We start from the raw sequence: 17,126 nt of genomic DNA, 5'->3' as shown, positions 1-17,126 counted from the left end.
GTTCAAAAAAAATCTTGGGTGCCTGTATGTTCCAGACACAGTGCCATTTGCTGGAGACTTAAGAGACATAGGGTCCTTGCCCATCTGGCACTTGTAGTAGGGGAAACACCATACATAAAATTAGACAAATCCTTACAGAATTATGGTTGGGGGTGAGGGCTGCACAGAGGTCTAGGCTTCTACCTGTCCATCCCCCTGTGCCCTTGGTATTTTTCCGGTAACTGTACGTTTTCGCATAAACTTTTCTACTCCCTGAGCTAGACATCTAGCAAGACAGGCTGATTTGGAAGATACATTTTTTTAAATTATATGAAATATTTTAAAACAGCTGAGAATTTGCTATTTCGGGTAAACACCCATGCACTCATCCAGCTGGAGGCATAAATTGCTGCATTTCCTTTGCAAGAACCTTGGCTTTGCAAACTTTGTATTTCTTCTGGTTTCTTTCAGGTGTGTGTACTCTGTCCTGCTCTATCTCCTTGTCCAATGCCCTGCTTTTTCCTTACTCCAGCTTGCTTAGGGGTCTGCCATGTGGAGAAAACGAACAACAGTAAGAGCCATTCTAAGCATATGTTTATTTCTTCAGAATGTTACGAAGTTGTGCTTTTTGAGTGCTTGCTACCCCGAAACTGCAGAAAGTGCTTTTTTTTACAGCTGCATACAACTAAACATTTTTTTAAGTAAGACTGCCATACTGATAAGGCCACAAAAACTAAGGAGAGTTGGTAATGCTCAGTGTAGCTTTTAATACAATTGAAAAGAATCTGTATTGAATCAGAAACTAGCAATAAACTTATTGTCAAGGTTACTCCAGCTATTTCCTGAAAATTGCATATAATGTTTTTTTGCTAGCCTTCTGCCTAAGCTTAACTTCTGCTTGACATTTTCTAACTTACATACCGTTCAATCATTCTGTTTCCATTCTCATTGTATACAACTTCAGAAGTATGTAAACTTTACATGTAAGTTACATGGTAATGCATCCGAATGGAGCTCGTCTTGATTGGCCTTATTGGCACGTGTGGTTGGCTCTAGCGTGCATCCACTGTGAGAACCCACATCCCAAGCCAGAATTATTGTCCCAGACACGGCTGTAGTAAGAGTCCACCTATCTTCCTTTCGAGTTCCTCAACCTGATGCATTTGAGGTCTTTTCAACGGAGAAAACTCAGTCCCTAGGGCAGTTCAAAAGGCGCCTTTCTCTTGGGCTCCACCCTCCTCTGCAAAATCGACAGCGATACCCATTACCAACCTAACAACGAAGAAACACTCAGGAAATTAAAAGACATTCCTCATCAAGAAAACGCTGGAGTCTTCTCATTTGAAGCAGGGTTCCTAGAACCTCCCGTCCCCCCAATTTCTTATGATCAATTCCAATTATCAAAAGCACTGCTGGAGTAATTGCTTAGGTACTGAGATACATTAACGCAATCACTGAATTTTCCGGGTATGTCCACTGAAATGAAATCTAGGAACCTGAAATTTACCATTGGGAGGATTTTTGGATTAGAATGTAATACATTCTTGCTTTCTCTTTTAACAGGGACAGTGATGCTAATTATTGGACTAAATATGCTATTTAGTCCTAAGAAAAGCCTTGACTTTCTTCAAACAAAAAACAGTCCTAAAGTGCTTTTCAGAAAGAGTGAAAAATATATGAAACTTTGTAAGTTTTGCTTTCTTTTTTTAAATCACTTAATTGTAATAACATTTCAAACATGTATGAAATTAAAGAGTATAGTGCACCCCCATATGCCCCCTTCACCCAGTTTCAATAATCATTAATATTTTGCCAGTATCCTTAACAGCTGTCTTCCTTACTTGTTGTGGTGAAATGCTTTGAAGCAAATCTCTGGTAGCCTCTCATGTCAGGCACAAATACTCTGTTGTTAGTTTTGCTTCACTTCTCATGTAGATAAGACTATTTAACAGGTAGAATTTCCAAGATGCTTTGTTCTCATTAGAACTATTTTCTATTTCAAATTATTTATTTCATTTCTTGTTCTTTTTTGGGAGCTTAAATATGTTAACATTGGGAATATTGATGAACTGGAAGCTCAAACATGAAGTTAGTTTACTATTCAATCTGACTGATTTCAAATGAACTACATTAAATAGAAATGTTTATTGAAAGGATTGCATTTGCAGGCAGTGTATTGGGATACAATGCACTACCGAACTACGTAGCATTATGTCGGATGTAAAGACGTGTAAAAACGGGTCTCCACCGTCAGTGACTTGATACTTGTATAAAGAAGACAAAATATTACAGTGTGAAGAGATAGAAAACAAGCTAAATAAAGTTTCAATGTATTTCTGAAAGAAATGCCACAAAGCAGCACCACCATTATGTAAACACCTTCATACTGTTCCATCATAATTTGAAAAGATTGTACTAAAATTTTGGGGATATTTTCAAAATTTAGAGTTTTGTTTTATTGCTCTTATGTTTTAGGTAGGTCTCTTAAACTAAGATCTGGCAGGTTTTATTTGCTTATTTTTAATACTTTTTTTTAATGTTTATTTTTGTGTGAGAGAGAGAGAGAGCACAAACGGGGTAGGGCAGAGAGAGAGAGGGAGGGACAGAATCTGAATCAGGCTCCAGGCTCTGAATTGTCTGCACAGAGCTCGGTGCAGGGCTCAAACTCAGGAACCGTGAGATCATGACCTGAGCCGAAGTCAGATGCTTATTTAACCAGCTGAGCCATCCAGGCACCCCTTGTTTGTTTATTTTTAATCCTGACAATCTTTGTCTCTATTGTTGCTGTTGTTGTTAGTAGTAGTAGTAACAGTATTAAGAACCAGAATTCTTTAGTTCATTCATCAAATTGAGGCATTTGGAACAGTTTATTTAAAAAGTTATTTAGACAGTTTTGTGTAATTTTTAAAAGTGGACTTTATTTTTTAGAGCCATTTTTGGTTGGAGCAGAAAGTATAGAGGTTCCCCATATACCCTCTGGCCCCACATACACACAGCCTCCCCCACTACCAGTAACCACCAGAGTTTATTATTACATTTATCATAACTGAGGAATGTATACTGACACATCACTGTCACCCAAAGTCTCTGGTTTACTTTAGGGCTCACTCTTGGTATTGTGTGTCCTGTGGGTTTTGATGAATGTATAATGAAATGTATTCACCATCATAGCATCGTACAGAGTAATTTACCGCGTTAAAATCCTATGCTCTGCCTGTTCATCGTTCCCTGCCTCTACCAATGGCAACCACTATCTTTGTCTTTAAAAAAAAGAAAAGAATAGACTCTATTTTTTAGAACAGTTTTAGATTTACAGATATATTGGGCAGGAAGTATAGAGTTCCTTCTCATACACCCCCTCACACCCCCACCTCCACAGTTTCCACCATTATTAACATATTGTATTAGTGTGGTGTATTTGTTACGACTGACGAGCCGATACTGAGTCCATAGTTGACATTAGAGTTCACTCTCTGTTGTATGTTCTGTGGGTTCTAACAAAGGTATAATGACATCTAGCCACCATCACAGTATCCTGCAGAATAGGTTCGCTTCCTTAAACCTCCCCTGTGCTGCACCTGTTTATCCTTCCCTCCTTCCTCCAAACCCTGGCAACTACCCATCTTTTTACAGCCTCCATTGTGCCTGTTCTAGACTGTCAGTCTTGTCTTGTAACTTGAAAATGTAGTTTATTTTTGTTGTGATTGCTCATGCATTATGATTTATTTCTGTCATCTTACTTTGCTTTTTCTACTTTAAGTAGATTTCCCCCTATTTTTCTTCTTGCTTTCTTTTGCATTGATTGGGTTTTCCTTTTCTCTTTTTCTTATCCTCCGCCTTCCTACTCCTCTTTCTAGTTTGGAAATTATATCTTCACTTTCTGTTCTTTTAGTACTTGGTTGTTATTTTTTTCCTCTGCACATTAAAGATACTACTCTGTTATCTGGCTTTAGGTTTTGCTATTGGGAAGTCAGCTGTCGGTGTAATCTTTGCTCCTTTGGAAATAATCTGTCTTTTTTGCCTGGCAGCGCTTAACGATTCCTCTTTGTTTTGGTGTTCCAGAGTTTCCCTGTGATATGTTGGATGTGGATTCCTGCTTCTGCACTCCCCCTCCCCGTCTTCCCTCCACCTTGCTTGTTAGTGTTTGGACTTTCTGAATCTGAAGAGTCATGTCTTATATCACCTGTGGAAAATTCTCAGTTTTATTTCTGCAAATATTGCTGTTTTTCCATTCTTTCTCTTTTTCCTTTTTGAATCCAGTTGGATTGTGTTGGATCTTCTTATGATCTCTCCATGTCCCTTAACCTCTTCCATATTATCTACCTTTGTTTTTAAGCCGACCCTTGCACTCATTCTCTATTCAGCTTTGTCTGCTGCTACTTATCTTGTCCACTGAGTTTGTAGTTTTATTTCTAGAAGTCTATTTTATTTCTTCACACATGTTCCTGATCATCCTATTGAATAACCTCTTTTATTTTCCTAAACCTGTTAAGCATGCTTATTTTATATTCTGATTCTAGAAGTTTCAACATCTGAAGTATTCGTGGGTTTGATTCTACAGGATTATTTTTTTCCCTGCTGGTGTCTGCCCATGGAGACTTGTTTTCTTGTGTATTATTTCTTGTACATACTTATGATTTATTTTTACCTGAAGCTCATGGTCCTTGGAACATTTCAGGGAAGATTCCTTGAAGCCTGAGTTTCAAGTATGGGTTGTACATGCATGTTGCATATGAAAATTAACCCAGGAATTAGACATTTCTCCTTTGCACAAAATCCTTGCCTAATAGATTTAATAATTTCATAAAATTATTTTTTATTCAAGTATAATTAACATACAGTGCTATATTAGTTCTAGGTGTACAATATAATGATTTAGCAATTCTTTATATTACACAGTGCTCATCACAAGAGTATGCTTAATCCCTTTCACCTATTTCATCCATCCCCCACCCACCTCTCCTCTGGTAACTATCAGTGTGTTCTCTATAGTTGAGAGTCTGTTTTTTGGTTTGTCTCTTTTTTCTTGATTTGTTCTTGTTAAATTCCACATGTGAGTGAAATCATATGGTATTTGTCTTTTTCTGACTGACTCATTTCACTTAGTATCAAACCCTCTACATCCATCCATGTTGTCGCAAATGGCAAGATTTCATTTTTTTTTTATGGCTGAGTAATATTCCATGGTGTATATATACCACATCTTCTTTATCCATTCATCTATGCAAGTTGGTACAGCTACTGTGGAAAACGGTATGGAGGTTCTTCAAAAAATTAAAAATAGAATGACCATATATATGGTCCAGTAATTCCTTTTCTGGATATTTACCCAAATAGAATGAAAACATGAATTTGGAAAGATCTATGCACCCCTCTGTTTATTGCAGCATTATTTATTTATTTTTAAATTATTTTTTAAATGTTTATTTATTTTTAAGAGAGACAGAGTGTGAGCGGGGGAGGGGCAGAGAGAGAGGGAGACACAGAATCCAAAGCAGGCTCCAGGTTCCGAGCTGTCAGCACAGAGCCTGACACGGGGCTCGAACTCAAACCATGAGATTGTGACCTGAGTGGAAGTCGGACGCTTAGCCGACTGAGCCACTCAGGCGCCCCTATTGCAGCATTATTTAAAAAATTGTTGGGGCGCCTGGGTGGCGCAGTCGGTTAAGCGTCCGACTTCAGCCAGGTCACGATCTCGCGGTCCGTGAGTTCGAGCCCCGCATCAGGCTCTGGGCTGATGGCTCGGAGCCTGGAGCCTGTTTCCGCTTCTGTGTCTCCCTCTCTCTCTGCTCCTCCCCCGTTCATGCTCTGTCTCTCTCTGTCCCAAAAATAAAATAAAAAAAAAAAAATTGTTTATAAAAAGACAAACTTAGTTTCTTTTAAAAAGTATTTCTTCTTTTTGTTTAGTTTTGTGGCTGCTTGTTGGTGTGGGGCTACTGGGATTAGGACTACGGCATAAAACCTATGAGAGGAAATTGGGCAAAGGGGTAAGTAATGAAAAATTTGGATATAGAATGTTATGTGTTATGTACGTATATGCATACATTTGTACACTTTATCATTGTGTTTGAACTGTAGATCTGGATCTCATGACTTCAGGGCCCTGAACCCCATTTCTTTAACCCTTAGGTCATAGGCTAATTATATAATGGAATTATTTCATGAAGTTGGGTTCTTGGGACAGGATAGACCCATTTATTAAAGGCAAGCTGCTCAAAATTTTGTTGTATGATGTTATCTTTGCCATTCTATCATTTAATATATCTAAACTATGAAGTAAAGAACTACTTTATAATGGGCTTTTTTTTTATGGGCAGATATTGCTGAAGGCAACAATATGAGAGCCTTTGATTTAAAAACAATCTTCTAGATAATTCTTGATTTTGAAGATTATGGGTAGTTTGTGTATTGATGAGTCATGGAAGTTTTCCTGTTCTTCCTTTCCCTGCTTGTGGTCGACAGGTTTAAATGTTTTATTGTCCCCTTCTCTTCTAGACAGGTGGGTAGAAGAAAAAGTAAGTTATTGCTGTGTTGTGCTTGCTTTCTGCGCTGATGAAGTGTGATGTGTTTCATAATGCGGTTAGAATTACAGTTTTGGCTAAGACAGAATTTGAGGGTCAGCTCTGAATTTTAGTAATCTGCATCAACCAGGCAAATTTTTCATGAAAATAAAAAGCTATACTGAGCACGGAGAGCATGCTTCTCCTATTTACCTTTGCACGTCCAGCACCTGACAAAGTGCTTGCCACACACTCAGAACTCAGTAATGGTTTCTTAGTAAGTGAATAATTCATTACGTGGTCCCTTTCTTTTGTCCTTTGTTACTTGTTATCATTGCAGCATGTCGGTCAAATGAAGATACCTAATCTTCCTCTTTTCAAAAGGAGTCATTTCAGTTAGATTTAATACCTGTTCTTTTCCTTCCTTCCTTCCTTCCTTCCTTCCTTCCTTCCTTCCTTCATTCATCTGATAAATGCATACTGAATGTCTCCTGTGTGCCTGGTTCCCGGGGTACAGACATAAACAATTTGGACAAGACCCCTGCCCTCATGGAGTTTACATTCTAGTAGGGAAGAAAGACGGTATTCAGAGGAGGAAATAGACTGTCACTTTAGATCAGGCTGCTTGGAAGCAAAGAGGATTAGGGAGTAGAGAGTAACTGGACTGGGTGGTTAGAGAAGGCTGCTCTGAGGAGGTGATATTTGAGTGGAGACTTGAAAGCTGAGATGAAGCCAGTTAATCACAGAGCTAGGGGTAAAGGATTCAGGCAGAGGGCACGTGTGTAAAGGGCTGAGGGGAAACAGGTGGGGCATGTTTGAGGCCACCAAGGTGGCTGGTGCAGCTGAAGCTTGGTGAGTAAGGGGAAGAGTCATAGAAGATGAGGATGGGGAGGCCGGGAAGGATCACATCATACAGGGCCTTACAGAGCACAGTGAGGTGTCCTGATTTTAGTTTTCTTTCAGTGGAAGCCATAGAGTATTTCAAGCAGGAACATGAAGAAATGTGATAGCAGGTTGGCTGCTCTGTGAAGAATGGATTGTAGAGTAGAGACAGGGAGATAAGTGACAAGGCATTTTCAGTCATCCAAGAGAGAGACTATGGAGGTTTGGATGGGTGTGGTGGCAGTGCCATTGGAGACAACTGGGCAGACTTAGAGGATAGACTTGACCCTTGAACAGTGTGGATTTGAACTGTGCTGATCCACTTATATGCATATCTTTTTCATCAGTATACTGGAGGGGCGCCTGGGTGGCTTAGTGGGTTCAGTGTCCGACTTCGGCTCAGGCCATGATCTCATGGCTCATGGGTTTGAGCCCCGCAACGGGTTCTGTGCTGACAGCTCGGAGCCTGGAGCCTGCTTTGGGTTCTGTGTCTCCCTGTCTCTCTGCCCCTCCCCCACTCACATTCTGTCTCTGTCTCTCTCAAAAACAAATAAACATAAAAAAAAAAAAGAAAGTATACTGGAGGTTTGTGACAGTTTGCAAATACTTGCAGGCCACCCACACAATGTAGAAATAGTGAAAAAATTAAGAAAAAGGTGTGTTGTGAATGTGGAATATATATGTAGAGACTAGTCTGTTTTGTCATTTACTACCAGAAAGTGTGGGTAGGTTTATTATCAAAAGTTACAATGTACCAAAACTTACACACACACACACACACACACACACAGACTGTACCTGGCTCATTTGCAGTGGAGAGAAATGTAAACATAAAGATGCAATGTTAAATCATAACTGCATCAAATTACCCCTAGTCCATACTGTACTACCTCACCTCCTGCAGCTATCGTGGTGAGCTCAAGCGTCGTATCAGTTTAAAACTCGGTGTGATGCTGATCTCCAGGTGAGCAGTTTGTCCCTAGTGAATTTCATATTACAGTAAAAAGTGATCTCTCGTGGTTCCCAGGTGGTTTTGATTGTAAACAATACTGTAGACCTTGAGCATCAACATGGGACTCATATGAAGTTCCTCTAGTGATGCCTGAAGTGCTCCCAAGAAGCAGAGAAAAGTCATGACCAGAAAGCGTTGAATTGCTTGATATCCTGTAGATTGGGGTCTGCAGCTACATTCACCAGCCGTCTTGACATAAAAGATCCAGTGTAAAAAGAAAAAGGAAAAAAGAAAAGGAGATTCATGAAGCTGTCGCTGTGGCCACACCAGCAGGCATGAAAACCTCACACTTTTTTTTGCGAAATACCTTTCTATGTCATACTGAAAATGCAGCTTTTAGGTAGGTGCGGGATTGCTGTAAGAGAGGCATGCCTATAGACTCCATTATGACTTGAGAAAAAGCGAGATCATTATGGAACAACTTAGCGCGAAAGGCAGGGGAAGGATCTAAAGCTGGGGAATTTAACTTTAGAAAGGTTTTGGCTTAAAAACTGTCAAGATAACAGAAGCAGCTTCCGCCCACCAAGGGGCAGCAGAGAGTTCCCAGACCCCATTAAGGAAATCATTGAGGAGAAAGGATACTAGCCTGAACAGGTTTTTCTTGCAGAGGAAAGGGCCCTATTGTGGAAAAAAAATGCCACAAAAGACACCTGTTTGTATGGAAAAGAAGCGAGCACTAGGATCTAAGGTAGGAGGGATGTGCTAACTCCACTGTTCTGTGCAAATGCAGTGGATTTATTATCAGGGCTGTCTTTATCTATAAAGCTGCTAACCCTGAGCCTTGAAGGGAAAAGATAAACACCAGCTACCAGTCTTTTGATTGTATAACATGGAGGCCTGGACAGTGAGAACCCTTTTTCTGGATTAGTTCCATTAATGCTTTGTCCCTGAAGTCAGGAAGTACCTTGCCAGCAAGGACTGCCTTTTGTAGTTCTTTTGATATGAGACAATGCCCCTGACCACCCAGGATCCCATGAGTTCAACACCAAAGGCATCAAAGTGCTCTACTTGCCCTCAGGCACAACTTTGCTGATTCCGCCTCTAGATCAGGGAGTTCTATGGCCCTTTAAGGCTCATTACACACAATATTCTATGAAAGAATTGTCAGTGCTGTGGAGGAGAGCCCTGACAGATACAACATCATGAAAGTCTGGAAGAATTACATCACTGAAGATGCCGTTGTTTAGAAGAAGTCATGAAAGCCATCAAGCTTGAGACAATAAATCCCTGCTGGAGAAATCCGTGCCCAGATGTTGTGCCTGACTTCACAGGATTTATGACAGAGCCAATCAAGGGAATCACAAAAGGGACTGTAGATAATGGCAAAAAAAAGTGGAGGCTGAAGCGTTTCAAGATACGGATCTTAGAGAACTTCAAGAGGTAACAGACACCACACCAGAGGAATGAACAGATGACCCACTGGAGATGAGTGCTTCCAAACCAGAGCCAGATGATGAGGAAGATGTAGAGGACGCAGTGCCAGAAGACAAACTGACATTAGACAGTCTAGCAGAAGGGGTCCAATGATTCAAGACTGCTTTTGACTTCTTTTACGACACGGACCCTTCTACGATAAGGGCACCGAACCTAAAGCAAATGGTGGAAGAAGGACTGGTACCATGTAGAAACATTTTTGGAGAAATGAAAACGCGAAAGAAGTCAGACAGAAATTACAGTGCATTTCCAGAAAGGTATACCAAGTGTGCCTGCTCCTCCTGCCTCCCCTTCCTCTTCCTCCCCCTCTTCTCCTCTGGCACCCCTGACACAACAAGACCACCCGCCCGCCCCTTCCTCTTCCTCCTGAGTCTACTCAACGTGAACACGATGAGGATGAAGACCTTGATGATGATCCACTTGCACTTTATGAGTTGTAAGTAATCATCACGCTGTACACCTAATAAATCTGTCTGTTGTGTGTGTGTCTTTGTGAAAATCTACTACCTGTACAGCAAGAACTGTTTAGACATTTGGTGTCCCTGTCATCAAAGTATTCACCATGCAGAACACTCTGTGCAAGACTCCTATGGAGGTGGACAGCCTATCCTTACGTAGGCATGAGGTGAGTGTATGTAATGCAAAATTAATCACGTCTTAGTTTTCCCACTGTTTTATAACTCTGCTTTCAAAGAATTATATTAGCATACAGCATGCCTCTCTCTTATCATTGGAGAAATTGTGTATCAGCCTATCATTACAAGACAAGTGGTTAAAAAAAATGGAACAGTGTTTCCAAAATTGCATTATAACGATGACTATAATACTGTATGCCATAAAAATTTTATAATGATTCATTCATTAATTGTATAGGCTAGGCTAGCATGAAGCTGTCATATCGATTATACTAGGTTACCATAAAGCAAACATATTGCTGCTTCTTCATTATCAATGCATGAATTGTTATAGCTGGAAGTAAATATGAATTTCTTTTTCACATCATCTTTTTTTTTATTTAAAAATTTTTTTTTAATGTTTATGTCTGAGACAGAGAGAGAGCATGAATGGGGAGGGACAGAGAGAGAGGGAGACCCAGAATCGGAAGCAGGCTCCAGGCTCTGAGCTGTCAGCACAGAGCCTGACGCGGGGCTCGAACTCACAGACTGTGAGATCGTGACCTGAGCCAAAGTCGGTTGCTCAACCAGCTGAGCCACCCAGGCGCCCCTCACCTCATCTTTTCATTTTTGATGTCTGCTGTTAGTAATATGTATAATACCTATAGTGTTTTGTATCATATAAGACCATGTTGATATAGACACTGACACAAGATTCATCTTGTAAACAGATGATACAAACTTACAGTATCGATAACTATGGTACACTACTGTAAATATGTCTTGTCTTCCCTATGATTTTCTAAATAGCATTTTCTTTTCTGTAGGTTATATTTATTATAAGAATACATTACATAATACATGTATATAATGTATAAAATGTGTGTCAGTCGACTGTTATGTTATTGGTAAGGCTTCCAGTCAGCCGTAGGCTATTAGTAGTTAAGGTTTTGGGGAGTCAAAAGTTATACATGGATTTTCAATTGTGCAGGGAGACAGAGCCCCTAACTCTCGTGTTGTTCCAGAGTCAAGGGTATTCTGAAAGAGTTGACAGGATTTACTGATGGATTAGATGTTGCTCGATAAAGAGAAGGAAGAAATCAAGAATGACTTTGATGTCTTTGGCTTGAGCAACTGGATGGAGGGTGGTGGCGTTTACTGACATGGGAAGAATGAGAGAATAATAGGTTTTGGAGTGGTGAAATCCAGAGTTAATTATAGTTACATAGTTACATGAAAAGGGATAGTTTAATGAATATAATCATGCCTCTTGAAATCCCTGATGATGGCTCCTTTCTCTTTATATGACATTCACTAAACTGAATAATTTTCCTTATATGAAGATGAAAAGCCCAGCTTACTGCTGGTAGCATACCAAGTCACCAGTGTTTACATGGTGGCATTCCGTTGCAAGAGGTTGCTACTTAAATCATCCTCCCAACTTCAACCTGTATGGTTCACTCGAAGTTGCTTTTCCAGTTGCGGTGATACATTTGTTCTAATGCAGCCATACTATTTCTCAGGATCCCTGTTATAGATCAGTGAGGTATTTGCTTAAGATGGATGGTGAGGGTTGGGCAGTGATTCTCTGACTGAGCCCATGAGCCCAAAAGATGAACTCTCAAAGGCGGCTGTGCTCCTGAATATTGGCTTTGTCAGTGCCGTAGAGGAGTAACAATATGTATAACTCAGAATCAGCAGGCTGCTTTACAAATACGTGGAAGGACTCTGTATATCCCTCTGTGATCTCATTCTTCTCCTGTGCAAGGGTTACCTCTGTCTGGAATATGGTGTTTATCATTTTTCATACATTTCTTTATATTGTGCTTACCTATGAGATAACCCCAGGCAGTATCGTTTGTTCCGTGTTTTCAACTTCACCTCTATGACATTTGACATATACATTCTGCAACTTATTACTTAAAATCACTTTTATGAGATTCATCCCTGACTCATTTATTAGGGCTGGGTAGTATTCCATTGTAGGTCTGTGACACCATTTATTTATCCATTTTCCTATTTTTCCTATTGAAACAACAGCCAGGTTGCTTCTAATTTTTTGCTATTATAAATGATGCTTATTATAAATGCTCACTTTCCAAATATTCCTCCTCACTTCCAAGCTTAAGCTGGAAGCTCATAGAAGATTTATTATTAGAATATCACCTAGCAAATAGCTCCCTGTTTTAAGAATTAAATGTGGGAAAATTCACCAAGAAAATTCCTTTGCTGAAATACGAATTTTGGTAGAGAGAGGTGGAGAAAGCTGGGTGATTGGAACCGCCATTGTTCCTAGTCATTGTAAATTACCATTAAAATTACTCCTCAGGGACCAGCCACAGAGGTCTCTGCTGCCATCTGGCCTTTTCGGTTTGGCTATGACAATGAAGGATGGTCCAATCTAGAAGGATCGGCTCAGCTGCTCAGTCAAACAGGTAAGCCTTTTACCGGAATTAGTTCCAGGTTTTGAGAAACCACTGCTGTTATTTTTATTTTGAACGAGATCATAAGGAACAGGAGGAGGCTTTGCTGGATCATAAACTAATCTCGTAAAAAGGCTTCATTTTGGTAGGCAGCTGCAGAAGGATTAAGCTACCATAACCACATCTGTCTTTGAGAGCAGTCAATTTAGTTGATCCTGAACAAAGCCTCACACTGAGTATCTGCAGGGAATTCTTGTCAGGCCCCTGCTCCAAGAGATACTCTTCCTGGTGCTTTCTGTTGCTTGGGGACCCACTGTGGGGGACCCACTGTGGGGGACCCGAAAGCAGTCGGATCAAAAGGCAGAATGGGTCAGAGTGAGGGCTCATTTGGGAAGCACATTGCTTTCAAGAGCCTAAGGGCCAGTTTTTAAGTTTCTGTGCCCTGGGGTGCGCCTCTTTTTATGAAGAATCCTTTAAAAGGTGCGGGTATTTGGTTCTTAGATCAACTTTGTGGAACGTGGAGCAAGGTTCGTGAAGGTCTAAACTGTTCTGGTTGCTCCTAATGATAAGTATGTCCCCTGAGACATACTTATGCTGAGAGTCTATATGATTCTACTGCCAGTAAGGAATTTCCGTGGCCTTTCTTCTTGACTATAGGCCCTGGGGGCAGCTGGTCCGAGTCAGAGAAAACCAGTAAACTTACTTCTGTGCCAATACCATGGAAGTGTTTTCCCAGGAATAAAATGCCGTTACATACCACTTTGTATTTCTGAACATAAGTTGCGTATTTGAAACAAACATTATGCTTATTTGAAATCTTGGGAAATCTTGGGAAAGATGTTAAAAATATTTGAAAATGTAAAAGATACATTTTCATCCTTTTCTGTGTTTTCTCCAGGTGTCCCATGTTTTAATTACATTCTAAACATGGGAAAACTCCTCTTATGGCTCAGGTCTGACGCATTTCACTTTAGTGACTCATTAGAAACTACTTTGTTTTTTGATTTATGAGGAAAGGCAAAGGGTTGAAGAAGAAAGTTTTACTAACTGTTTTTGCACAGCTGTGGTTAATCACTACATACTTTTTTTTTTTTTTTTCTGAATAGGTGCAGATTTCATAACAATTTTGGAGAGTGATGCTTCTAAGCCCTATATTGGGAACAATGACTTAACCATGTGGCTAGGGGAGAAGTTGGGTTTCTATACCGACTTTGGCCCAAGCACAAGGGATCACACGTGGGGGTGAGTGTACTTTGGGAACACAGCCCTGAAGACCAGGAAGCTTGGGCTTAGAGCGGAAGGTTGATGTTCTCATTCCTTTGTCCTATGAATATGCCTTAGGGGTGCTTCCTGGGAGGGATGAGAAGGTGCCGAAGATAGCGTATTCTGTGATCATTTTTCATGGTGGCCCGGCTGCTGGATATTTTCAGTTCTTCAGCATTATAAACCATTCAGTGTAGGAGCTGAGGTTTACAGCGCTAAGTGTGTCTGACCTGGATGCTGTCCTCACAGGGCTTACATTCTGGTGTGAAGAAACAGAAAATCAATATGTACACATGGAAATAAATAGGAATTTGAAATCGTGATAAGTGCTATGTAGAAAAGGAACATGACTGGGTAGGAGGGGCAGGGGATGCTGAGGGATGGTCAGGAAGGTCTCTCTGCAGACTCACCATGAGGAGGACCCAGGACCTAGCCGTGGGCAGTGCTGAGGGAACTGCCAGTGCAAAGACTTGAGGCAGGGTTAGGCTTGGTGGGCCTGAATGTGGGGACTGAGGGGGAACCAGTAAGAGATGAGGTCAAGGGCAGGCCCCTGATCTTAGAAAGTCACATAATCCCTGCTGGGGACTGAGGAATTCAATTTTGACGGGAAGCCATTGGCTGCGTTTTAAATGGGAGCCATCTGATCTGATTTACATTTCAAAAAGATCCTTCTGGCTGTTCCTAGAACAGCTTGTTGGGGGCAAGGATGGGAGCGAGCAGGGAGACAGGTGATGAGGTAGGTGCACTAGCACAGATGAGAGATGGCAGTAGGAGCCGTGGTCATGGGGAGGAGGGGGGTGGGCAAATTTAAGACCTACTTTGGAACAGAGCTGACAGGACTTACTGATGGTTTAGATGTCAGGGGCCAGGAAGTGATAAAAGACAGCATCTATGTTTGTTACCCAAATACCTGATAGGACATGTTGTTGTTTAATGGGACGGGGACAACTAGGCAGAGCAGACAGATTGTGCTAAATTTGAGATGCCTCTGGACAGTCAAGTGACATCTAGTAGGATGTTCTGTGCAGCGTGGAGGGCCAAGTGGGACAGGATAAGCTGGACATGTGCACAGATTCAGGTGACATCACTGTAGAGGTCATCCTGTTGGAGGGGCTCCATGAGGGGCCAGAGAGAGTACATGCAGCCAGGGACCAGGGAAGAGACCTGGCTGAGGTCTGAGCTCTGCTCATCCTTTTTATATATAGTTCTTTGACGTAGAGTGAGGTAGAACATGTTTTCATATCTTTTTTGGACAGTTTATAATTCCTAATTTTGTAAATTGTTACTTTGTGTCCTTGCTGGCAAGATTGTACATTCCCAAATGTGTTGATTAATATTAGAACTATTTATGCAAATATGTTGCCAGAGTATCAACTTAAGGAAAATAGATTTTGTGTATTGCTAATTCAGCCCTTTTTGTGTCTCCATAGTATTTAATAAAACAGAGTTGATGGCATTGTGCTTAGCGACATAAAGAGACATGCTAAATAGCAGAGACGCAATGTATTGTCTCAGACAGCCATATTAGTGCTTTGAGCACATCCCTTTTTAACACATGTGCTTAGTCCTGTCTCCATGATATGGTGGGACCAATAATGATGCACATGTTTCTTTTCATTCCAATGCAGGATTATGGTTTTGTCCCGATACCCGATTGTGAAGTCAGAGCATCACCTTCTTCCATCACCAGAGGGCGAGATCGCACCAGCTATAACAATGACTGTTAACATCTCGGACAAACTGGTGGATTTTGTCGTGACACACTTTGGGAATCATGAGTGGGTTTCTTTGGTCTTTCTAATAGTACACAAATGCCAAGAAATATTATTAGTACATTACTTTGATTTCAAAGCAGTGACTTTTCTTTTTTTTTTTTTTTTTCCTCCCTAAGTATTTTTCCTTATGTAGCTGGTTTTAAAAAATGAAGCATAAAACATTTGTGGGTGGTCCTTAGAGATGGTACGGGGCAGCAATGATGGCTGTGTTAGCCAGCAGTGGCCGAGCAGGTGCTGTGCTAAGTACATTATTGCATTTAGTCTTTACTCTGTATAATGTTAGTACCATTATAGCCCCATTTTACAGATAAAGACTGTGGACTGAGAGAGGTTAGATGACTAGTCTGAGAGTGTCACCCAATGAGGCATTAGGTAGACGTAACTCAGAGCCTGCATGTACTTGGGACCATGTGGTAAACCGGACTACAGAAAAATGAAATATTCTTTTCCTACAGGATTATTACAGTTGGAAGTACTGTTAGGATTTGAGGGTACTAAATGATACTCCGTTTTCCTCATGTTTTCAGAGTCCACTGATGGGTAGGTAGAGGAATTTGGCAGGGACATCAAAGTATCTCTTAATTCTGATAAATTTATGTGGATGGCATGGCTTAGTTGTGTCTATGTGCACCTGCTAATTCATCCGCCAACAATACATGAAACTGCCCCAAAGCAGCCGACCCACCAGCAGGTGCAATGTCTGCCTTGTCAAACTCTCCCCTTGGTAGAGAGAATATCCCAGAAATACCCTGTCTGCAAACTGGCAGGCTCCAAGGAGAAGAGAGAGGAAGGACTTGAGACAAGCATGCCCAGTTAATTCTGCCAAACTCAACTAGTTAGGAAAGTTTTCCCCAAGTGTAAAAGGTGGGAGATAGAGGCCAGACATGGTTTTCTAAGCAAGTCCTTCTATAAGGAGACATGAGGAATGGGGAATGAATTTTATCCCCAAAAGATAACATTTACAACCAGTGACTTAGTACTGAATAAATCATGAATGATGCTAACAATGTAATATAAAAGCAAAGATAAAAGTATATAATTTGTACTCTGCCATACTAAACATTCTGTAATAATAATTGAAAACGGTAACATAAAGTGCTATAATACAGGGCATATAGGTCCTATCCACGTTCATGACAAGAGGCCACAGAGCTTTGAAGTGACATACAGTACATTAGAACAACATGGTTGTACTATAAGTTTCACCTAAACAAAACTAATGTGTCTGCTACCTTTATTTTCCT

General features: G+C 40.7%; 1 protein-coding gene across 4 annotated transcripts in view; it reads left to right on the top strand.

Moving 5' to 3' along the window:
- CWH43 (cell wall biogenesis 43 C-terminal homolog) overlaps nt 1–17,126 on the top strand; it is a 56,397-nt gene that overhangs the window by 20,175 nt on the left and 19,096 nt on the right. For all 4 annotated transcript variants that reach the window (XR_008421774.1, XR_002070784.2, XM_019412319.2 and 1 more), the window contains exons 8-12: nt 1,543–1,665; nt 5,887–5,966; nt 12,751–12,856; nt 13,951–14,086; nt 15,736–15,885. Coding sequence is in view for 2 of the 4 variants with exons in the window: in XM_019412319.2 (XP_019267864.2) it covers nt 1,543–1,665; nt 5,887–5,966; nt 12,751–12,856; nt 13,951–14,086; nt 15,736–15,885 (595 nt within the window). In the remaining 2 variants the exon portion in view is untranslated. The remainder of the gene's footprint in view (nt 1–1,542; nt 1,666–5,886; nt 5,967–12,750; nt 12,857–13,950; nt 14,087–15,735; nt 15,886–17,126) is intronic.

Source organism: Panthera pardus, unplaced genomic scaffold (genome assembly GCF_024362965.1).
Source record: "Panthera pardus isolate Hobbes unplaced genomic scaffold, ASM2436296v1 HiC_scaffold_13, whole genome shotgun sequence".
Lineage (NCBI taxonomy): Eukaryota > Metazoa > Chordata > Mammalia > Carnivora > Felidae > Panthera > Panthera pardus.
Note: the sequence above shows the minus strand (reverse complement) of the source record. Positions and strands in the feature narration are given on the sequence as shown.